The following is a 22,639-nucleotide window of genomic DNA, read 5'->3' as shown; positions in this document are numbered from 1 at the left end:
CTTATGCTCAGACTTAGAGCCTCTAACCTTTCCCGTGGTTTCCCTAAGTGCCCTCTGGATCACGTAGCTGTATTCAACACGTTGACCAGCAGGTCCCTGAAGCTGGTGTTCACATCCTGGGTAGAGGATGGGGCTCATCAAAGGACACAACTGCAGGGCAGCAAGGATTTCTCATAGGCACACTTACTTCCTTGGTTCCCTTGCTTCTGGTTCCCTTGCCCCTTGCTTGCACCTTTCCTGTGCCCATAAACAAAAACTGTTGATGCTACAGCCATTTTCTCTCTTCCCCATCTATATATTTCAGCTACCTTTCTTCAGCCATGCGTGTGTGTGTGTGTGTGTGTGTGTTGACCATGCCATAGCATATATGGCATAAGGACATGAAGAGATCAGAAGATAAACTTCAGGAGTCTGTTTTCATCGTCTACCTTGTTGAGGCATGGCCTGTTTCTACTGTGGAGTATGCCAGGGTAGGTAGCCTGAAAGTGTCTGACCCAGTCTCCCACCTGCCTCCCATCTTGCCTTGGGAGTTCTGGAATTACCCATATGCACATCCAGCTTTAAAAAAAAAATTAATTACAATTTATTCATTTTGTATCCCAGCTGTAGCCTCCTCCCCCATTCCCTCCCTATCCCACTCTCCCTTTCTCATCTCCTCCCATGCCCCTCTCCATGCCCCTCCCATGTCCACTGATAGGGAGGTCCTCCTCCCCTTCCTTCTGACCCTAGTCTATCAGGTCTCATCAGGACTGGCTGCATTGTCCTCCTCTGTGGCCTGGTAAGGCTACTGCCACCTCAAGTGGAGGTGATCAAAGAGCCAGCCCATGAGTTCATGTAAGAGATGAACCATATTCCTATTATTGGGGAACCCTGTTCCTATTATTGGACACTGAGCTGCCATGGACTACTTCTGTGCAGGGGTTCTATGTTATCTCCGTGCATCGTCCTTGTTTGGATGATGTCTAACAAAAGACCCCTGTGCCCAGATTTTTTGGTTCTGTTGCTCTCTTTGTGGAGCTCCTGTTCCCTCCAGGTCTTTCTATCTCCCCCTTCTTTCATAAGATGTTCTAGGGATGGAAATGAGGTCATCAAACTTGTGTGACAAGCATTTTTATTCACTGAGCCATCTCTCCACTTTCAGCCATAAGAAATAGCCTGGAGAAATGGCTCAACATAAGAGCAATGTTGCTCTTTCAGAGGACCCAGGTTTGATTCCCAGTACCCACCTGGCTCACAGTTGCCTGGAACTCCAGTTACAGAGCATCTGATACCCTCTTCTGACCAGCATGGGCATGATGCACAAGGCACACATACATAAAAATAAAATCTGAGAGGGGAAGGGGAGGAGAAGGGTGAAAGGGAGGAAGAAGGGGAGAAGGAGGGAGAGGAAACAGAGAAGGGGTAGAGGAGGAGGGGTAAGGAGAGGAGGAGGGGTAGGGTGAGGAGGAGGAAGAGGAAAGAAGGAGGAGGTGGGGGAGAAGAAAGGGGAGGAGGTAGGGAGGAAGAAGAGAAGGGGAGGAGGAGGGGTGAAGGAAGAGTAGAGTGGTGGAAGAAGAGGAGAAGGAGAAGGGGGGAGGGGGAGGGGGAGGAGGAGAGGGAGGAGAGGACAGGGCAGCAGCAGCAGCTTCCAATCCTTAGAGAGATTCTGAAGCAGAGTCCTAGACTGGGGAGCAGCACCACCTGCTGTCTGCACAGAGACAACTGCTAAAACATTTGGCTGAAGAAGCCACTCCATCACTCTACTTTGGGCAGCTTCAGGTGGTTCAGGCTGGGCTAATTTAGAAGGTACACTGAACTTGAGTTGACCAGATGATATCTCAGGCTGCACATAGATAAAGTTGATAAGGAAGTCAAAACAGAAATCAAATGGGGCTAGGACTGAGGGAGTTAACCCTGTGTAGGGTTAACTACAAGAGAGAGTGAATTCTGAGCCTGGGCCTGTCTTGGAAGTTCACTTCACTGAACCAGAAGGGAGTGTGATGAGGCTCTTATGTGAATTAAATCATCTGGTCACATAGTTTCCCTGTATCAGAAAAGGAACTGGGAAACAGAAACTCTTAAAGAAAAGTGGCTTTGTTTAGCTTGGCCAAACCAGAGAAGGAAGTGCTTAGTCCTCACCTTTTCTGAAGCAGTCTTACAATTCCGTAAGTCTGGGTATGCATGTGTTAACAGGAAGTGAGGCTGGCAGAGCTGTGTGAACTGCCTTTTCTCACTGTGCTTCCTCCTGTGTGAAACTCTAGAACATTAAATCTTTAGTATCTGTTTGTCTGGTAGCCAAAGGAGGGATGCTCTGACTCTCTTTAAAGCATTTGGTCTCCCTCCAGGGTCAAAATCCCAGCATGCTGAGAGGAGAAAGAACCAACGGCCAACAGAGAGAATCCAAGGGGATCGCATTGCTGTGCACATCACAGGAATTTGTTTAGCATTGTCAACACAAATTTTAAAAATCTGGGTGACAGGGCTGGGACTGTATCTCAGCTGTGGAGTACTTGTCTGGTGAATTCAAAGCCCTTAGTGTGACTCCCAGCATTGGTGGTTCATGTCTGTAGTCTCACAACTTGGGAGGTGAAGGCAGGGGGGTCAGAAGCCAAAAGTCACCCTTGGTTACACAGAGAGTTCAAGGCTAGCCTGGGCTATGTGAGACCCTGACCTCCCTCAAAGGAAAGAAATGCTTCTTGTGGTTGTTGTTGACAAAAAATCCATTTTGTTTGTATTCTGGCAACTTACACATTTCTCTCATGGGACTGCAGAACTGGGGTCCCACATGTGTGAGGTTCTTGGGGCTCACTCTGTGAGTCAGTCCTCAAGTCCTGTGGAATTTGCATTAAAAGCTCCAAGACCTTCCTCTTCCCGAAAGCAAATATGCCACACCCTGCAACAAAGTCCATCTAAGTACTCAGCCCAGCTCATGGGTATTCCCATTTTCCTGACAATTGAGTGCTAAAGCAGGGCGAGTCTCTTCCACCTTCTCCCTAGTTTTACAGACACTCGAGTGTATATAACTGGCATAATCAAGAAGAGCTGCTCACCTGCTGGCCTTCTCCCTAGGTCTGGAGACAAAGAAAATTACCTGAAGGTGAAGAGGGGAAATCTGAGGTAGGGTAGTAAGACAGCCAGCTATCTGGGGGAGGGTGCTCAGACAAGAACTGGGAGGAGACATCCTTCTTTGGTTCATTCTTGGAAGTAGTTTGAAAGGAAGGAACAAAGTAGTCTCAAATATTGTATGTTCTCCCTCCCTCCCTCCCTCCTTCCCTTTCCCCCTTCTTCCCTCCTTCTCTCCCTTTCTCCCCACCTCCTGTTCTCTTTCTCTTTCAACATGAGATCATTGGTGGTTAATAAAGACTCGATGACCAGGTTCCGCCTTAAGTGGCTGGTGGTACTAAACAGTAGCAGTGAGCCCTGTAGGGTAACAGCCCAGGAGGGACACATAAAACCCTGGCTGAGTTCTCCCCACCAGCCACACAGTAGAGAAGACTGTCAACTTCTCATTGGTAATTTACTCTGGCCATGACAATGACATGATGGCCTAAAATTTAGCTTTGAATTGTGACGTGGTTACACAGAAAGCTCTCAAAACTGAATTGGGCTTTAAATCATCTGCTTCATCCAGGTGCATGAAAAATAAAGAATGGTTTTAAGTTTAGCAAACGCTGGATTGTTTCTGAAATTTCTGTGTTTGTTACAGTCAAGATTCTGGCCTCTCCGATACTGGGTGGATAGTGGCCTTAAGTCCAGGCCTGAGTCCACTCCATTCTGCTCCAGATCAGCTTCCACTGAGCCCTCTCACCTGGGACTGTCCGGCTTTCAAAAGACCCAGAGGGCAGGCTGGTGAGGTGGGCATCATGGTCCCTCCGAACAAGGACAACCAGGAGGACATTTGTCCCATCTGCCTGGATCCCCTGAAGGAGGCTGTGAGCACCGACTGCAGACACCGCTTCTGCCGCACATGCCTGACCCAGCACATGGATAAGGCCTCTGTGTCTGGGGCTCTCAGATGCCCAGTCTGCAGGAAGCCCTGTTCTGAGGGAGTCCTTGGAGACTATTACATCTGCTGCAGCCACCAGAAGAAGGTGTGCAGGTTCTGTGAGGCAAGCAGACACCTCCTGTGCATGGAATGCCTCACATCCCCTGAACACCAGTCCCACACTGAGCTCTCCATCGAAAATGCCATCAGCCACTACAAGGTAAGGCTGTGTCACCCCGCCAGCCCCTGCCACTAGGAGTTCCTGCTTCCTAAGTCCAGCTCCTCACAGAGGCTTGGTAATTGATCCCCCTTCCAGTCTTCTGCATCACCCAACTGGGAGCCTTGGTCTTTGCTTTGCTGCGAACCTCTCTGCTAATGTAAGGGTTTCCCGGCCTCTGCATGCCTATGTAGGCCATCCTGCTGCTGTGATGGCAAAGTCGCAGGAAGTATGGGCCCCTGTTGGCACATGCTGTGCTACATAATGTGCTAGCTAATGAGATGCTGTACTAGACACGGAGAACCACTGGACTAAGATTACATGGTTCCGTGGTGGATGGTTCCAGAAGCTAGTCAGGGATGCAGTCAAGATTTATCTGTGCTAACAGTTATCTTGCAAAGACTTGAAACCTGAAAACTTGTACGTGGTGTCCTGTTTAACCCTTTCCTTCCTTTACTGATCAGGATGGTTGTTTCTTGTTTTATTTAATTTTTTTCTAAAAATGACTCATGCTTTTTGTTAGTAAATTCAGGCAACACCAAAAGATAAAATATCAAAACTAAAAATCTTGCCTCTGGGGTAGAAGATAGTTGAGGGTAAAGAAGCCGTCACCAAGCTTTTTCACTGCATTTGATCTTGGGGACCCATATAGTAGAAAGATGGAAATGACTCCCACCAACTGTCCACTAACTTCCACACAGGTGTCATGGTGTGTGTCCCCTTCCAAAGAAATAAATGTAAGAAAATAATAGTGAATCTTTTCCCCTGTCTCTACTCATTCTCAGCCTGCATGGGAAATCAGCATTAGATTTCTTTTAATCTATCCTTCCAGAAACAGTGTTTGAATGTTTTCTTTAAAACACACACACATGCGTGCACACACACACATACACGAAAGACGGACAGACAGACACTAGGGAGATAGCTCAGTTCTAGAGTGCCTGACATAAATGAAGCCATGGGTTCAATCCTCGGGACTTCAAAACAACAACAAAACCCAACAGTGAATGCGTTTGTCCATTACTGTGTCTGTATATGATGTGGTGCTGGGCACATGGAGGTCAGAGACAGCTTTCTAGCGTCAGTTCTCCCTTTTACAATGTGGCTCGCCAGACTTGGTGACAAGTGCCTTTACCCACTGAGCCATCTTTCTAGCCTCTCCTCCCCCATCCTTTCCTGTATCTTGTTTTTATCATCTAAAATATGTTTGGACATTTTTCCATTTTTTTTCCTTCAATGCATCTGGATTTCTTGAACGTCTTTCAAGAACTGCATTCTGGCGGGTCCTGTGAATGGACCATAAGCTAGAAAACTAGGTTACTCATGGGCTACTGTTCTTAGATTACAAATAATATTATGATAAACATCTTTTAACATATGTCTTGGAGAAGTTAATATATCTAAAATATTTTGGTGAAAGTATATGATGGAAACCTAACTTTACATTTTCCAATTTATAGTAAATTGTCCCACCGCCAATTATTGAGTGTTCCATGCGACTTCTGTCCTGCTTTATTGTTCTGTCTATCCCTGTCTGTGTGCCAAGCCCCCTTTTCCTTCTTCTCGTCTTCCTTCCCATCCTTCTTTTCTCACTCCTCTTCCCCTTCCTCCTCCTCCTCTTCCTCCCGTAGTACTTAGGATAAAGATTGAACCTGGAGTCTTGTACATACAGAGTCAGCCATGCTGTGCTAAGCACACAGTCTTCTTTTTTCCTGTCTATTTTGAGACAGACTCATACTTTGATTCCCTTGCTACAGCCTGCAGAGTAGCTAGATTTCAGGCACTTGCCACCAGACCCACCACATTAAACTGTTTTAAGAACTGTACATTTGTAATGTGACCAGGTTTCACTGTTTTTCTTTTTGTAATTTAATTTATTTCTATTATATGTGCGTAAGTGTTTGGCCTGCATGCATACATGTGCACCACATGCAGGCCTGGCACACAAGGAGGCCAGAAGAAGTCATCAGATCTTCTGGAACAGGCAGGTGTGAGGGGCTGTCTGGGATCCAGGCCCTCTGCAGGAGCAGCCAGTGCTAACCACTGAGCTTCTCTCCAGCCCCATTGTGTGTGTTTCCTGAGGCAGGAAACTTAATTACTCTGTAATCGCAGTTAATCTGAAACTGGTGGCAATCCCCCTGCCTTAGCCTGGAAGGTGCTGGAATTACAGATACATGGCACCTACTTTACTTAACTTTTTCTGCTGTTTTCCCCTGCCCCAAACTTCTTGCTAGGCTACATATTCTTCTTCCCAAGCCTTAATTTTTTTTTCTTTTTCTCTCCTTTTCAAAACTGATTTTTAAAAATAGTTCTAGGGTTTGAACTCAAGGCCTCATACACGCTAGGCAGGTGTTCGTTCCCTGTGCTATCCCACCTCCTCAGCGTTGCCATTTCCTTGCCAGTTATTCAGAGATTAATTAAAGGCATACCTTGTGCACCTGCTAATCTGCCAGAGAAGCCTGTATCGCCTGGGGATGTTAAAACTGATCGGTTCTGCGGTTTCCTCATGATGTGATATCCTCAAAGTGAGTTCTAGTCATTTCAACGTCTCCTGTGGCGTGGCCTCGCCCAACCTGTCCTTCACACCGTGGTTGCCTCCTCCCCCCTAGGATCCCACTCTCTTGACTCCCCAAGCACCTACCTTATGTCCTTAGCCAGGTCTGCATACTAATGCCTGCGGACGAGAGCTGCTGTTGCCAAGCACATACGAAGTTTAATCCCCCAAAGTTTCAGGGATGCCATGGTGGAAGGCAAAGCTAACCACTCCCTGCTGCCCTGTACATGCTTCTGTGCCATGTCTTTCCACTCACTAATGAAGGCAGAACAGTTTCCTGGCATGTGTGAGGCCCTGGGTTCAAACCACAGCTCCACAAAGAAAAAAAGAGAGAAAGGATACTCAATCACTGAAAATCTTCCTCAGCCCTGAAGGGAGCATTTGCAAAGTTTTTCACATAGTTGGCCTTTAAAGAACATTGTCGTGATAGGGACCAACAGACGATGGGGCTATAAGTTGGAAATGAATGTAGAGGATGATCAGGGAGCTGGAAGAGCAATGCTCTGCTGTACCTACTAAGTGTAGAGTCTACAGCAGAGGGGTCAGGGCTTCCATGAGTCAGGTGTGCAGGACAGGACTCCTCCATCCTTACATGATTGACTCAGGTCTGTGCTTTCCATAAGGTGTCACAACAGGCATTGGAAGGAAGTCCAAAGGTGATTCATGACCACTGACTTCAAGTGCATATTTAACTAGTAACAGGAAGTACGGAAAAATAAGAATGTTTGCTCATGTAAGGGAAACAGGGTCTGCTGCACGTGCGTAAAACAGTCGGTGACAAACAAGACCAACGCACTTATTGGAAAGGCAGACAAGAAATAAAAACTACGGGTGTTTATGGCCTAAGAAGGAAAGTGACGAGCGGCCCTTCTTAGAGTGACCAACCAAGGCCGAATGGAAAGTGGCATTGAAGGTGAGACTCAGAAAAGAACTGCACCAGGACACAGACTAGGTGGGGGAACAGATGGAGGATCCAAGCCCATCCAAGTCCTGCTACACTTGACGAATTGATAATCAGGGTTTGCTTAAAACTGCTTTAATCAATAACGTGCTTTTTCACGTTAGCACACAAAGCAATGGTTTGGAGGCAGTGTGGCGGTGCAAGCCTTTAGCCCCAGCACTTGGAGACAGGGACAGGCTGAGCTCTGAATCCCAAAACATTTTGGGCTACACACACAGTCCTGTGGGTGTTAAAAGCTCAGCAGTTAGGAGGGAGCATTGACTGCTCTTTCGGAACACCTACGTTTGCCTCCCAGGACCGACGTCAGGTGGCTCACAACCACCTGTGAGTGGTCTTCATAGGGTCTGGTGTCTTTCCTGGGCCCCTCGGGTACCCACACACATGCACATACTCATACACAGATACACACTCATGCACGCGGCTAAACATGGAAACAAATCTCTAAATATGATTATAAAACAGAATTCTATCTTACTCATTTTAAACATGGTAAACGATCCACCTGCCTTGTCCCAGTCTTGTCTCACGCACGTAGGGTTATAGACATTATTTATATTTACTTTCTTTAAGAAAAAAAGTGTGTGTGTCCCTGGAAGTCAGGATAGAGGGGGTGTGGGAGTCCGGAAACTGAAGTTTCAGGCAGCTGTGAGCTGCCCAGTGTGGATACTGGGAACTGAACTCAGGTCTTCCTGAAGGTCAGCAGCTGCCCTTAACTGTTGAGCCATTCCCCCAGAATGTCACTCCATAGCCCTGGCTGACCTGAAAGTCAGTGTGTAGACCAGGCTGGTACAGCTGCCGCTGCCTCCTAAGAGCTGGGGTTAAAGGTGAACAGCACCACACCTCGTCTTCATGTTTATTCTCAGCCTGACCTTGGGGCCCATTGTGCTCCGTGGAGGATTCTCCTGTGGACGCTGCCTCACCCTCCAGCTGTGCCTCTCTCTAGGAAAGACTCAACCGCAGAAGCAGAAGGCTCAGAAAGGACCTTGGGGACCTTCAACGGCTTAAGGCTCAGGAAGAGGAGACGCTGCAGGCTCTGCAGGTGCATGTCTGAGTCCCAGGGATGATCTAGAGTCCTGAAGGACCTCACCTTTCACTGTGGACAGCTGTTTGTCCTGGGGCAGACTGTTGTGAAATTACGGCCATACAGGCTGGAAACCTGTTCAGTGCGCAGAGATTCTGAAGGAAGCCCTTCTTCTGCGGTTTCAGGTGGACTGGGGGCGTCACAGGCTAAGAACTAAGCTACAGAACCAAGACCACACCAAGGAGTGGCTGAAGGCCCTCCCTCGGCATTGGCTGGACCAACAAGAGGACCTACCAGTGGAGGTGGCCAAGACCTCTACCTTCTCCGAGGCGGAAACACAGCTCAGCATCCTGGTTTCTGGCCTGGAAAGGATGGCTAAGGAACTGGATGCCAGCACTCTGAAGGTGTATTTCCTAAGGTGTGTGTGTGTGTGTGTGTGTGTGTGTGCATGTAACGTGGGGAGGGTGGCTTGTCCAGGACCACACTATGATACAGCAGAGGAAGGCTCTTATGCCCTTCAGCTTTCATGGTGGCATACATAGGGTCCTTCAAGCTTGAGCTAGGAAGGGCATTCGGCAGTAAGAACCTATTAACTGACTGATTGCCACCCTTTCTCTCCCAGGATGCCAGTGACTTACTGGACAGGTAAGATCCCCTCTCTCTCTGTCCCACACTTGAAGACACATGCAGACCCACATGGCATAGACGTGTATATGGGCTAAGTCAATATCAAGGAGACATACTTGGCACTTTTACACTACATGGCCACTGGAAGACTGAGTAGAATATGTAAGAATTTATGAATGATTTGTTTGTTTTTAGGAGCGCCCCACAAAAATTAGAAGAACTCCTCTCTCATCTTCCTTCAGCCAGCCCAAAGTTCAGTTAGTTCTCAGTGTTCTCACCCACAGCTCTCACTGATGCCCTAACCACGGATGCTTGGATACAGTCTTCCTCTTAAGCCAGACTTGAGCTGTGGCTCTCACTGTTGTGGTCAGCATTTCAGACCTCCACCATGTCCTCCGCCACGTCCGGGGCCATTTGCACAGTCTCCACATAACCTGTGACCTGGTGGTGTCACCCACTGCCCCTGGTCTCATTCGAGCATCGAGGCATCTGGATGACACAGCAGAATGACACCTCAGCAGATGGAGCCCGGCAGGTTTATTGGGGGTGATATTTCTTCTGATTCTGAAGACTGGCTGAACCGCCCACACTGTTCATTCATTCTGACTGTGGCAGACAGACTCAAGGGCGATTTTCACAGTTCTCATGTTCATGTACATGTACATGTGTAGCTTCTGTGTAACTCTGCAGTGTGAGTGGCATCTGTGACTTGCTTCTCATCGAAGGAAGACAGCAGAAGTGATGGAGGTCACTGCAGTGACCACGTCTTCTTCCACCGGAGTCTTTCTTGCTAATAGAAGCATTCCAGAGACTCTTCTTGCCAAAGTTAGTGATGCTGAGGGGAAAGACATGTGGGCAGCTCCTAACTTCCCAGAGCAGCCTCCATCTCCTAGCTGACAGGAATCAGGGGCCTGGATCTCACAGTTTTGATAAATTCTCCCAACGCCGTGAGTAGAGCTGGAAGTAGATCCTACTGGGACCTGGAAGTGCCCCCGCTTCTCACTCTGCCCTGCCATAGTTTCCATAAAGACCCAAAAATGGTAGAAAAAAAATTCTCTTTTCTTGTTTATGTATCTGTTTTGTAATAAACCTTTCTATTATTTAAACTAATGAGTCTCTCTTCTTGGCCATAGAAAGCCTTTACCATGTAAGTAGGGAAAAATCAGAAGTTAAACCTGTGCATTTCAGGTAAAGTGTGCAACACCTCTCGGGGGTGTGATAAAGAGCAATTGGGAGCCTGGAGCTGTTAGACAAACTGTAGCTCTTTCTGGGAAAGCAAATGGAGCCTAACCCCAGCAAGAACAGCCTGGACGCTGATGGTCCCCTTACTGGGAAACCATAAAGCCATCTGCCTCTGTTAAAGGGAATAAGCTTCATGTTACCTGTGGAGGAGCATCGCTAGTGAGCTTCACTCACTAGCAGTTTTACTTTTCAGCTTAATAAATACAAATTGAGGGGCTGGAGAGATGGCTCAGCTGTTAAGAACTGCTCCTCTGGAGGGTCCCCAGCACCCACGTGGTGGCTCACAACTGCCTGAAACTCCTGTTCCAAGAGAAAACACTTCCTTTTGGCCTCCACAGATAACAGTACACACGTGGTCCACATACATGTATTTAGGCTTGAAAACACATAAAATAAAAGTAAAAAAAAAAAAAAAATCTTCTAAACTCAGGAAGCACAGGCAGGCGGATCTTTGAATTCAAGGCCAGCCTGGTTTACATAGTGAGTTCCAGGACAGCAGGGCTGGCTACACAGAGAAACCCTGTCTTGAAAAACAAAAACAAAAAAGAAAGAAAGAAAAACTGTATGCTCTTGGATGGGCAAATCACCAAATTTCACCAGGCCTCAGCTCTCTCCCACTCTTCCTCCTCTTCCTCATTCTCCCCCACCCCACACACATATGTGCTTGTCTCTCTCCTCTCCCTTTCAGCAGGGATTAATGTAACTCAGGCTAGCATCGGATCTGCTGTCTCACTGTGGAGCAGAGACTGACCTTGAACTCCTGATCTCCCTGCCTCTACCTGCTGGGGTACACACATACACTCCTGCACACAGCTGTTTCATTCATGTTGAACAGGGCATAGTAAAAACCAGGGAGACAGCTCAGCATAGAAAATGGCTGCTGTGTAAGCGTGAAGACTGAAGTTTGGATCCCCAGAACATGTGTAAAAGCTGCCTGTAATCTTAGAACTTGCAGGGAAGTCAGGAGAGCCCCCAAACCAACCAGCTCGCTAGGCTAACCAGAACTGGCGAGCTCCGGGCTCAGCAAGAGACCATGCCAAATAAGTAAAGTGGTGAGAGACTGAGAAAGACATCTGAGGTCGACCGCAGGCCCCACACATGCACACATATGGGTATGTGAACCCACACACGTGTACCCACACATGTAAACATATATACACATATGAAATAACCCACACATAAAAAGAAAAATGGGAAATGATAACAGAATATATCTCAGAGTTACCAAAATAAGCACCATAAGGGGCATGAAGTTTTATAGCAGGGAGAGAACTGCATGAACACATACCTTAAAGGTTCACAGTTATTTTAAATACTGAAGTAAAACCAATACAAAGAAACAGAACACAGTCCATTTCAGTGGAACATGAGGCTTAGGGGCTGTGAGTATGTTTTAGCATCACACAGACACTTGTATATGCCATTATTTTTTTTTAAATATATGTTTTATAGGGAACAATGAACACCCTGGAGTGGAGGATAGGCAATGGACCTTGGAAGGAGATTCCAAGCCTGGGCTGCAGGTGCCAGGCACCCTCTCCCTTAGAGTTGCTGGTTTGTCTCCTCACAGATGCGGTTTATGTTGAGTAAACAGCAAGATGTTAATAGATTGTCAGCAAGGGCAGATTTAGGTAGATCAAGTGCAGCCCCAATAAAAACTAAAAATTTCATCACGGCCACTCTGTAAAGTTAAAAAAAAAAGTTTTTATAGTGTATAAACTTTAAAGTACTATCTTGGGGTGATAGATGTGATTTTCCAAGTTGTAGGTACCCGTTATTGGTGGCCAGCCTGGCACCCAAATCATTTCCGGAAGGGGCACTTCTGGGTTACCCACATGACCACAGCACCCCACCCTCACCCAGCTTCCTGCATCCCATATAATTCTCCATGTCAGGCCAGTTCGTCTTTCTTGTTCTACCCCACCCCGGTAACCTTTGTCCATCTTTCAACTTGTTAGGCTAAAGGTGACAGGTCATCCAAATCATCCCTCAGCGTCCTCCTGGCAGAAGAGAACGGATAATGCTGTTTCCGTTCCGCCAACTGAGCTGCTTGCGACGAATTCTCTTCCATCGCCTCCTTTTTTATTTCAGCTCATAATCAGCTGATTGGGAAGAGAGTTTCCCCCAGGGAGTCAGTGTAGCCCCTGGGTTATGATTTAAACTTTCTCCATAAGCTGTCTTGGTCATAGTGTCTTATCATTGTAATAGAAAAAATAACTACAAAGACAAACATTTTGCCAGGAATCACTGGATTCTTCAAGTACCTCCTTTTTTTCTGCATTCAATGCTTTTTATTTTAATTTTATTGAACAGACAGGATTATCACACCCAGCAGCCCCAGTGAATTTTGCTCACACTGGTCTCAGTGGGGACAAGACCCTAAAATCACACCCCTGAAGATGCACTGTGCTTTGTTCTGGACTCAGAGCCTCTCCTGTAATGCCACTTACAGATGGCATTAGCCATTGCCCTCCCGGTGAGAAGACAGGAAAGAAGGAAGACAAATAGCACCCTTTGCACAACTTGACAATATTGTGAGGGTCCACTGTGCCCCTACTTTCCAGAAGGCTGCTAGTACAGTTTTCACAGGAGCCATCTCATTCTTCTTGGTAACACATGCCAGCCACCGGGGCTCCCAGGGGGTAAGTCTTGAGCCTTGAACTTGCCACAGTGATCTTCAGAGCTGTTGCTGAGGATGACTTCAGTGGCTTGTCCTACCTGGTGCAATAGCCAGAAGTAATGATGGTAGAAGCAGAGCCACTGGGAGGCCCAGAGCCACGTAATCCAAGAGGAGCGTGGCATTGACGCCCTGCTCAGACATCCACGGCACCAGTGGTATTGATCGCCTTTCATGTTGTCCACCAGAAATGGTGCCGCTCCCCGTATGGAGTCCTTCCTGCTGGGACCACCTTTCTTGGGTCAAGGACATCCCATGAAATGCGATGGGCCTTCTTAACCTGGGTGGCCGTCCACACTGTACCCAGCTCATCCACCTCCACCTGGTGCTGGGGCACCCATCTACCTCCTGCCGGCTCAGCAGCTCACCCACTGGCTGGAGCGGGTGTGAGAGCACACACTGCTCCCGGAAGTCCTGTGAGAAGCCATGTCAGGAGTATTGTGCGTGACGGTAGAGGATGTTTCCTTTTCAAGTAATATTTTTATTTTGTTCAGAATTTCATTCATGTACACAGTGTATTTTGATCATATCCACTCCTCCAAAGTGTTTCTTGAATATATGAATAAATCAGCCAACATCTTTGGAAGAAAACAAAACAAAGAGGCAAAGGGCTTGTTTGAAACCCTCAGCTGGCTGAGCCCAGGATCTCATCTGGGTGCAGGTCTGTAAGCTAGTACCCAGCTCTGCATGTACATCTATGTCTGCGCCCACTGATGACAATGGCAAGAATGGCCAGCGGCAGCCAAAGTCCCACTTAACCTGAGCATCTGATAGGTACTGGGGAAAGGCTTCAGCAGTGAAGGGACTGGAGGTGCGACCACCTCGCCCCCTTACTGATGCAGGCTGTCCCAGTTGTCTGGAAAAGCCACTTTTGTGCCCGGGGAACCAAAGTTCAGCTCCCCAGTGCTCGCTTCCAGCCCTGTGCTCAGAGGACAGAAGCTGCACCTTCTTGACAGCTCAGAGAAAAACTGGACCCTCTGCCCCAGAGTCCAAACAAGGGGAAGATTTCCCGAGTGAAGGAGGCAGTGAAGGTATAGATATGTTCCTGGGTGATGGCATTGACAAAGGTCACCCAGCCTACCTCGTAGTCGAGGGACACCCGCACCTTCCTGGGCTGCTCCTCCAGGGCCAGCCTTGTAGGGAAGGATCCCTGTGCTGAGACAAAGCCCCAGGCCAGTCTCACGGCCCAGATTCCCTCCTCCGGCCTCAGCCGCAGCTCTCCCTTCCGACGAACATCGTCTCTCACCACACCCACAGTGCAGCTGCCTCCGTGGGCCAAGTCGACCTTCACCACCCAAGTGTGTCTCCCCCCCGTAAAGCCACGTTGGGCCAGGACACAAGTGGCCCGATCAAAACGCTGTGGAGTATCTGGTGAACTCTGCCATTTGTAGGAGAACCGAGCCCTCTGGTGGTCTTCAGACAGCAGGAGCTTGGGGTGGGAAGTCTGGGGGTCTAGAGAGACACGCGCTGTGGAATAAGACAAGGAACAACATGTCTGCGGGTTGCTATATGGCCTACTGGACGGCCTAAAAGATCACCTCCATGCCTGCCCGCTAGTGCTAAACCATCTACGCAAACAGGACGTTGCTGGGCATCCAGGCTGAAGATCTGCGTCCCTAAAGGATGCCAAGGGGAAGCACTCACCGCCAGAAAAGCCAGACACCACGGGGACGCTGCCCTCGCCTGGCCTGCCATCCTCTGGGAATCTCCCGAGGAGCCTCGCGTGGGCACACCTCCTCCTCTGCACAACTGCCCTCACACTCTGCCTTCCTCGGCGTCCCCTCAAGTACTCCATCTTTGGACAGGGGCACGCCGATACTGACACACGCCCACTTTCACACATATCCTCCTCACAAGCTCCCAGCCAGCCTCACACACAACCTCCCTCACGCACAATCGGCCTCACACTGGCTTTCCTCACACAGCCAGTCCCACGTCTGCACACACCTGCCTTCAGAGCCTCCTCTACATGCAGCCTCCTTTAGCTGCCCTCTCCCTTATAGAGCCACCGGCACACACATTCACCCCCACACAGTTCCTCACACACAGGCTGCCGCACATGTGGCCGCCTTCACACAGCCTCACACACTCCTCCTCACACAAGGCCAGGCTCACACTCCATACACAGTGCCCCTTCACACATTCCATACTTCACATGTGGCCGCCTTCCCACACAGTCTCCCTCACACCCAGCCTCTTCACACAAAGTGCCCTCACATACCTTATACATAGCCATTTAAGAGCTTCTTCACACACTGACACACACACAGCCTCTCTCATATACAGTATCCCTCACACACGTGTCCACCGTCCGTCCCACACAGCAGCTCCCACACACACTCCCTTACACAGCCTCACACACGTGTCCACCGGCACACACAGCAGCTCCCACACACGGCCTTCTCACTAGCCTTCCCTCCCTAACAGCTTCCTCACACGCAGCCCCTGAGGACAGCTACAGTCACACACAACCACCCTCTCAGGCACGGCCCCCTCGTTCATGAACGCTCCCCACACAATCCCTTCACACGCGGCCTGGCTTTGTACCAGCGGTCCTCACACACTCACCACGCTCACATACATCTTCCGCGGCACAGCAGGTGTCCCGCACAGTGACCTTCACACACAGCCCTCTTCTCACGCACACGGCTGCGTGCACAGCTCTTCCTTCAGCCTTTTTCTCAGAAGCAGGCATTTTCCTCCTTTCAAGCCTAACCTGGAGCTTCCTCCTGTTCGCCCTGGAGTTATGTTTGCTTCTTCAGTTTAACGGTCGGACTCCACTCCTTAGAGCCCCGGTTCTCCCTAGATATTGCTATGCTTGATATTTCTAAGCTGAAGGAAGTTGGGCTGGGCATGGTGGCGCACACCTTTGATCGGAAGGCAGAGAGGCTGATGGATCTCTGTGGGTTCAGTGAGGCCAGCCTGCTCTACACAGAGAGTTCCAGGACAGACAGAGCTACATAGTGAGACCCTGTCTCAAAAAACAACAAAAAAATTCTAAGCTGAGAAAAGCTACACATTCAACTTATCCATGGGTGAAGGAGCCCTCCCACCATTCCATGACCAGCTCTCCTGGGCCTTTGGCTGGCAGGTGGGAGACTAACAGCATTAAAGGGTTCCTTCCTGTTTCTCCGTAGCCTGTTCTGTTTACATGATTTAAGAAATAACATCTGGGAGGAGCAGAGGTTTCTGACAATACTGAGAACGAACTCTAAACCCAGCAAAAGTTCCTTTTGTCCAGAAAGCCTTCCTTGACAGACTGTATCCACTTTTTTTTTTTTTTTAATCTAATCATCCTGTCCACTGTAGCTGAGCAGACCTGGAGACCAGATTTGCCAGTAATATGTCCATGCCCCCACTTCGTGGCTTATGTAGACCAGGCTGGCCTGGTTGAACTCTGTATGCAGCCATATCTCCGTATCTTTACGGTACTTCCAGGGCCTCTTGGCATACTAAGCTTCACAGAAGCCCAAGTACTTTACGTAAGAAGGCATATTACTTACATGTAAACTATACATACCCTCCAGAACATCTCAAATTACCTCTAGCTTGTTTATGTTGCACAATACAATGTAAATGGAAATAGTTGTTATTGTTACTACATTATTTAGGGAATAATTAAAGGGGGAGATCTTAACATATTCAACACAAAGCAGTGGTTTTCCACCTGGTGTTGAATGTGGGCTCTGCAGAGATGCTGTGTATGTGTACTTGTATACGCAAGTATGAATGCTACATGTCACATGTGTGTATTGTGTGTGTGAGTGTCCACATAATTATTTTAACACATAGTGAAGAAGCCAGGAAAACCACCTCTCTTTCTCAGGACTTCTTTGTTCTCCCTGTCCTAATGTGTGCTGCTTACCTGGCTCATAGTCCAACTCAAAGCAGAGCTTTTCTGTAAAGAGGAAACAATGACAAAATGAGATTTCATTAACCTCAAAACCACAGAGCACTCGGTGAGGAAAAGGTGGCTCAGAGGGGAAGGGACAGAGTGAAGATGGAAGCTGGAATCCTCTGGACCAGTGCTTCTAAACATGTGCTTGCATCCTAACCTCTTAAAGCACTTGCTTTTATTTCAAACCCAGACACTCTGGGACAGGGCTGCAGATATGCATTCTTACAAGGGGTTATGATGCTCCTGACCTGGAGCCCAGGAAGAAGCCTGCTACCCTGCCCCTGAGCAGACAGGGACTATGTCTGCCTTGCCTACCTCTCTACCTTCACATATTCCTACCGAGGAAATAGGTAGGTTCACTTTTTTTCCCTTCTACTTGGAAATGTTTGGGCCAGCCAAAAGTCGCCCTTTGATTAAAGTAAAACTTCCTCTACTGTCTAGCCTGTGGGAGTACTTGCAGGAAGTAGGCTTCCAGGAATGTCCTCTCAGGGGAATGCTTTTGTGGGTGTGACATTTAGAAACAGGTGACATTGTTCATGATGTCACAGTCCATGGGGAGCAGAAAGCCATATCTTACGTTTCAAACTTTCCTGGTTGGCTGCCATTATGACTCCTTCTGGGAATGGAGTGGGGGGTGAAGTCCCTATGAGGGTGTCTCAGTTTGGATAGCCAGACCAGTAAAAAGAGGCAGGGGTGGGGGGAAAGGCTGGAGACATAGGGCCTGTCATACACAGGCCCTGGGTTCAACTTTCAGTAGTGCAAAAGAGGCAGGAAGAGCAGCTTCCACAGTAAGGCAAATGCTGTCACTGGCTATAGTTAACCAGGTTAAAAAACAAAATGCACCGAGTGACACACGCTGCTGAGGGCTTTTGGTGATGGAGAGGAATGGGTGTTGTTAATCATTGTCTTCTCCAGGACTTCGTGTGACCTGGTCAGATTTGTTTAATAGGATAACCCCCAGTCCCCAAAGCTTCACTTTTATTCTTTCTCTTCCCTGCTGCGTCACCCTGAGAGTTAGATTTTATCAGACTTGGCATATAAGAAATTCAAGGTACTAAAGGAGATGAGACTTGCCAGAATACACAGCACAGTCATTTGGCGGTGGAGTCAGAGGCCACATCCAAGCCTGGGTGCACACTGGCATGCTGTGAGGATGGGGTCCCCTTACCCAGAAATGTCTTCATCTCCTGCTGCAGAGGGATGGCCTGTTGGGGGAAGTCCCGGATCCTTTGGCCCAGCTCTGGGGATATAGCCTCGGGTCTCCGGCACTTCCTGGTTTCACATCTAGAGGCGCAGAAATGGCAGAGTCTGGGAATTATTCTGTTTTTAAAAAAATCCTTAATTTTATGTGTATTTATGTGTGTACATCACACGCATGCAGGGCCCATGGAGACCAGAAGAGGGCATAGGATTCACTGCGTATGTGCTGTTATGTGGGTTCTGGAACATGAGCCCCAGGTCCTCTCAAGAGCAGTAAGTGCTCTTACCCAATGAGCCAGCTCTCTAGCCCTCCAGGTTATTCTTTCTTAATGACCTCCCAAGACAGCCATCTTCTTCTAACAAGGCTTGGAGCAGCAACTTCCCACACAGAGTCCATCCTCTCAGATGGGCATCACTGCCACCCAAGTGGGTAGATACACAGCAGTATATGAGAACACACTTGAACATGTGTAGATGGACACATGGCTGTGTCCTTAATGTGAGAATGTGGCTTATTTGCAGGGCAATGGCTAGGTGTATGAATGGACATCTATACGCAAGAAAGAAATAGACATTCACCACTAACCTTATTAGAGTGCTTCTAATATCCTGGGAGGAAGGAGAAAAAGAGGGAGGGAGAGAGAGAGAGAGAGAGAGAGAGAGATTCAGTCCTGGTTTTACTCTCCCACTTTTGTAATGACCACAAAACACAAAATACCATATTCGCAGCCTTGGACATGAGGACCAGAAGCAAGCTCCTTTGCTTCGTGGACAGAGTTGGTGTTGTGGCCTACTTCTCCTAGCTTTAGGCAAAGCTAAACAAGTCCTACACCAAGGCGTCTTACTTCCCAGGATCCAGTGGATCCCTAAATCATGCTGCTGGAACCCAACCACTCTCCTCCAGTTCAAGGAAGTAAAACAGTCTCAAAAGGACTTCCGGCCAGCGGAGGGCCACTCGAGGCATAAAAAGCTTTTCCTTTGGAAACAGCACGTGGCAGTTGTTTGGTGCTCTGAAGAGCAACTTCTAGCTCATTTCGCTCTTGGATCCTCATTTCTTCCCCGGTCTACGGATGGCAGGGAAGAAAGACCAAGATCAGAGAGCACAACAACCAGGGAACTCTTGGGGAAGCTCAGACTAGACGTTGACCCACCCCCTGGCCCTGTGTTCCACATCCCGTCTGGGGTGCAGAGACCTGGATGTGAAGGAGGTACTGATCAGGCAACGACTCTGGAGACCCCTGGGGGGCACAGTCCTCACCGTGAGGAGCCCCCGAGCTGGCCGCTTGTTCTTCTCCTCCAGCTCCTCGATCAGGGTGCTGAACCGGCAGATCTCCCTGGTGGTCAGGGTATCAAACTCTTCCTGTTGCTTCAGGATGTCCCCATCCAACCTCTCCAGCTGTGCTAAGAGGACGCTCTGTTGTCTGTCTAGGAACTGGCTCAGATGTGCAAACTGCGAAATCACCTGTTGTCTCTTGGTGGCCACCTGCGTCTGAGGAGGAAAGACAGAGCCCAGGAGGACATTTTCCTCCCCCCACATCAGACTCTTCACCCACCCTCCCCTGCCCCTAGTCCTCCTCTTCCCTGAGCATCTCCTCCCCATTTTTCTTCCCTTTTTTATATATTCCCACTTCCCTGTTGATCTATCCCACACCTCCCAATGTTTGGTGGTAAAACCTGTTCCTTGACTCCCATAGGAATGTGGATCTGTGCTCTTGCTGCCTGCCACTCCATCTCTGGTAGCTACACAGCCTGGCATTGCCCCACTATTGAAACTGTGGCTCAGGAAGACACCAGAGATGCCGGGCCTCTTGCCCTAAGGGAAGCACACATTGCATACACACCACTACGTGGTTAGAGGCCGGATTACACTAGTTCCTGTGGTGATTCAATGAGGAAATGAATCCCAATCTCCATTTTACAGATGAGTGAGCTAAAGCTAGAAAGCGACTCAAAATGTAAGAATTAATGCCAGAGTCAGGATTTAAATTCAAAACATAAGTCCCTATCTGCTCTGTGGCCTCAGAGTCTGGAGGAAGGGGCTGGACCTGGGGAGCATGGAGACATACCAGGAGTACCTGTATTCTTCTGTTTTCTCTTGATTGGATTTCTTGAATCTCTTCTCTCTCTTTTCTTAGACACACAAGGCACCTCTGTATTTGTTCCTGGGTAGAAGGAACATAACATTCTAAGACGGAGAAAGTAACTGCGAGGGATGGTACTCCCTTCAGTCTGTGGACGTGAACTGCCCTGGAGATGAGTGGGAACCTCAGGTCCTTGAGAGACACGGTCTCCTTCCTTGTTCTAACTTTGAGACTGGATCTCATGTAGGCCAGACTTACATCAAACTCAGGATCCCCTGCCTCAGTGTTCTAAACATTAGGGCCACAGGTAAGCACCACCAGACCTGGCCTTGAGTCTTGTTCCTCTTCTCTTGTGCTCCAAAGATTTTTGAGCAGGGTTTCCCCCTTTTCATGTGCCATCAAAGGGCATGGCTTTTCTTCCTCTTTGAGCCCTTCTTCAGGTCAAACAACTACCTTCTTTTGCATCTGGCTAGTATTACCTATGATCTGGACTCCGCGTGTTCTTTGTTGAAACTAAAATTATGTCACCCAGAAAAAATACCTACAGAGGAAATAACAGCTCTTCTCTTACTAGAACCAATTATCTAGAAATGATACGAGGTGAGAAGAAATTTAGATGCAAAAATAATTGATGCCCTGTTTTATAAATTGTTATAGGGGTTAGGAACAAGCAAACATAAATACCCACGTGTGTTTAAAAATACTCTTAAAAAGCTGGGGTTATAGCTTGGTTATTACAGTGCTTGCTTAGCATGCGAGATGCCCTGGGTTCAGTTCCTAACCGTGCATTAAACACGGGTGACAGTACACATCTATAATGCTAGTGTTCAGAGGGTGGTAGCAGGAGATCAGACATTCAAGGTCATCCTAAGCCGTATAATTAGTATGAGACAAGCTGGCTTGAAAAAAAAGAGAATACGTAAAGAAATCTCACTATCAAAAATCATTAATAAAATGCTATAATAAATCATCAATCATTAATATCAAAATCATTAAAAAATCTATCAAAAATCATTAATAAAATGCTATAATAAATATTTATAAATGTAATATAAATATTTATACGTATAGAAGTATGCATACAAATGCCTGCTTCTAACAAGATACAGTATAAAAGCAACTGAAACTAGCAATGCACTCGTTTAATGAAAAATAAAAGTATACGCCACAAATATCCACCCAACTAGCTTATTCACAGCAGGAGCTTTCCGTTTCGTGCCCCAAATGCAACACACCCAGACCACCCCTCCACAAACAAGGCATTGCCTAAAATACAAACCTCAAACGCACTTAACTGACACAGGACACACGCACGTTTGATGGCTCGTTCATTCAGAAAGCATCCACTGAGCACCTGTTACTTATGGTCCACAAGGAAACAACAGAACTCACCCTGTGCTTGTCTGTCTATCGCCTCGGTGATCAAGTCAGTAAGGAGAAAGAATTTGGAGTCAGGAGACCCCTTCTACTCCAGAACCACAGTGCCCTTCTGCTTCCCTAAGTCCATCCAGCTCCCCCGAGGGTCCCCCAGAGTGCTCTCCTACCCGGTAGGGGCCCGCTGCATCCTCCAGGAAGCGCACGGTGTGAGCCCGGTGCTGTCCGGCCTCACGGCACACTACACACAACTGTGCCTCGTCCTCCTCGCAGAAGAAGTAGACCTTCTCCCCGTGTTCAGGACAGGCATCCTCCGCCTCCAGGCCTCGCGTGGACGCCAGCTGAAGGCGCTCGATGTTCTCCACCACACTGGCCAGCTGCCAGTTGGGACGGAAGCTCCCTGGGCGGAAGGGCTCTTTGCAGAGCGGGCAGCTGAGGGACTCCTCCAATTCTGGGCCTGGGATCTCGCAGTAGCGCGTGAGGCAGCCACGACAAAAGTTGTGGCCACAGTCAATAGTGACTGGCTCCCTCAGGGTGCCTTGGCAGATAGGGCAGTTGACCTCATCCGCCAGGCTAGTCACAGAAGGAGCTGAGGCCATGTCAGCCTCCTGGAAGTCACCGTCTCAGCTTGACGGGAAAAATACGCTCCACACACACCCCGGGCCTGAACACCGACATAGTCGTACAAGGGGCCCAACTGCATCTCTGGCACCAGGGGCCCCTTGTTCTCTCTCCTTCCAACAGCAGAGAGGAAGAAATAGCACTAGAGGAAGGCCCAGGAGCTCACAGCATCATCTAGAGACGCTGAAGTTACCCTCTGGAC

The 22,639-nt window shown here is 48.4% G+C and overlaps 2 protein-coding genes across 7 annotated transcripts; one reads left to right on the top strand and one right to left on the bottom strand.

The window, feature by feature from the left end:
- The first annotated feature begins 2,945 nt into the window (after positions 1-2,945).
- Trim40 (tripartite motif containing 40) lies at positions 2,946-10,402 on the top strand. 6 transcript variants are annotated; one of them, XM_055597071.1, is made up of 6 exons: positions 2,946-3,096; positions 3,686-4,184; positions 8,640-8,735; positions 8,903-9,135; positions 9,340-9,362; positions 9,629-10,402. In XM_055597071.1, the coding sequence occupies exons 2-6, from the start codon at positions 3,843-3,845 to the stop codon at positions 9,676-9,678; spliced, it is 744 nt and encodes a 247-aa protein (XP_055453046.1). In that variant the 5' UTR covers positions 2,946-3,096; positions 3,686-3,842; the 3' UTR covers positions 9,679-10,402. The 6 variants fall into 6 exon arrangements, with proteins under 6 accessions (XP_055453046.1, XP_055453045.1, XP_055453049.1 ...); XM_055597070.1 differs by having other exon boundaries at positions 8,903-9,121; positions 9,540-9,696; XM_055597074.1 differs by having other exon boundaries at positions 9,540-9,696.
- Positions 10,403-13,762: 3,360 nt separating this feature from the next.
- Trim10 (tripartite motif containing 10) lies at positions 13,763-22,415 on the bottom strand. The gene is made up of 7 exons (XM_055597067.1): positions 21,987-22,415; positions 20,428-20,523; positions 19,620-19,850; positions 18,948-18,970; positions 18,330-18,445; positions 17,129-17,161; positions 13,763-14,730 (listed from the first exon to the last, which is right to left on the bottom strand). The coding sequence occupies exons 1-7, from the start codon at positions 22,413-22,415 to the stop codon at positions 14,189-14,191; spliced, it is 1,470 nt and encodes a 489-aa protein (XP_055453042.1). The 3' UTR covers positions 13,763-14,188.
- Positions 22,416-22,639: the final 224 nt, after the last annotated feature.

This window comes from Psammomys obesus, unplaced genomic scaffold, assembly GCF_907164565.1.
Source record: "Psammomys obesus unplaced genomic scaffold, mPsaObe1.curated_primary_1811, whole genome shotgun sequence".
Taxonomy (NCBI): Eukaryota; Metazoa; Chordata; class Mammalia; order Rodentia; family Muridae; genus Psammomys; species Psammomys obesus.
This window is presented reverse-complemented; position numbering and strand designations above follow the sequence as displayed.

Bases quoted from the DNA above. Each gene is read 5' to 3' on its own strand.
- Trim40 (XM_055597069.1), top strand. From the start codon at position 3,843: ATGGTCCCTCCGAACAAGGACAACCAGGAGGACATTTGTCCCATCTGC. The intron at 4,185-8,639 runs GTAAGGCTGTGT...GCCTCTCTCTAG, and splicing joins ATGCCATCAGCCACTACAAG to GAAAGACTCAACCGCAGAAG. The intron at 8,736-8,902 runs GTGCATGTCTGA...CTGCGGTTTCAG, and splicing joins AGACGCTGCAGGCTCTGCAG to GTGGACTGGGGGCGTCACAG.
- Trim10 (XM_055597067.1), bottom strand. From the start codon at position 22,415: ATGGCCTCAGCTCCTTCTGTGACTAGCCTGGCGGATGAGGTCAACTGC. The intron at 18,446-18,947 runs GTTAGTGGTGAA...CTGCGCCTCTAG, and splicing joins ATTAGAAGCACTCTAATAAG to ATGTGAAACCAGGAAGTGCC. The intron at 17,162-18,329 runs GTAAGGGGACCC...TCCTCTTTACAG, and splicing joins GGAGATGAAGACATTTCTGG to AAAAGCTCTGCTTTGAGTTG.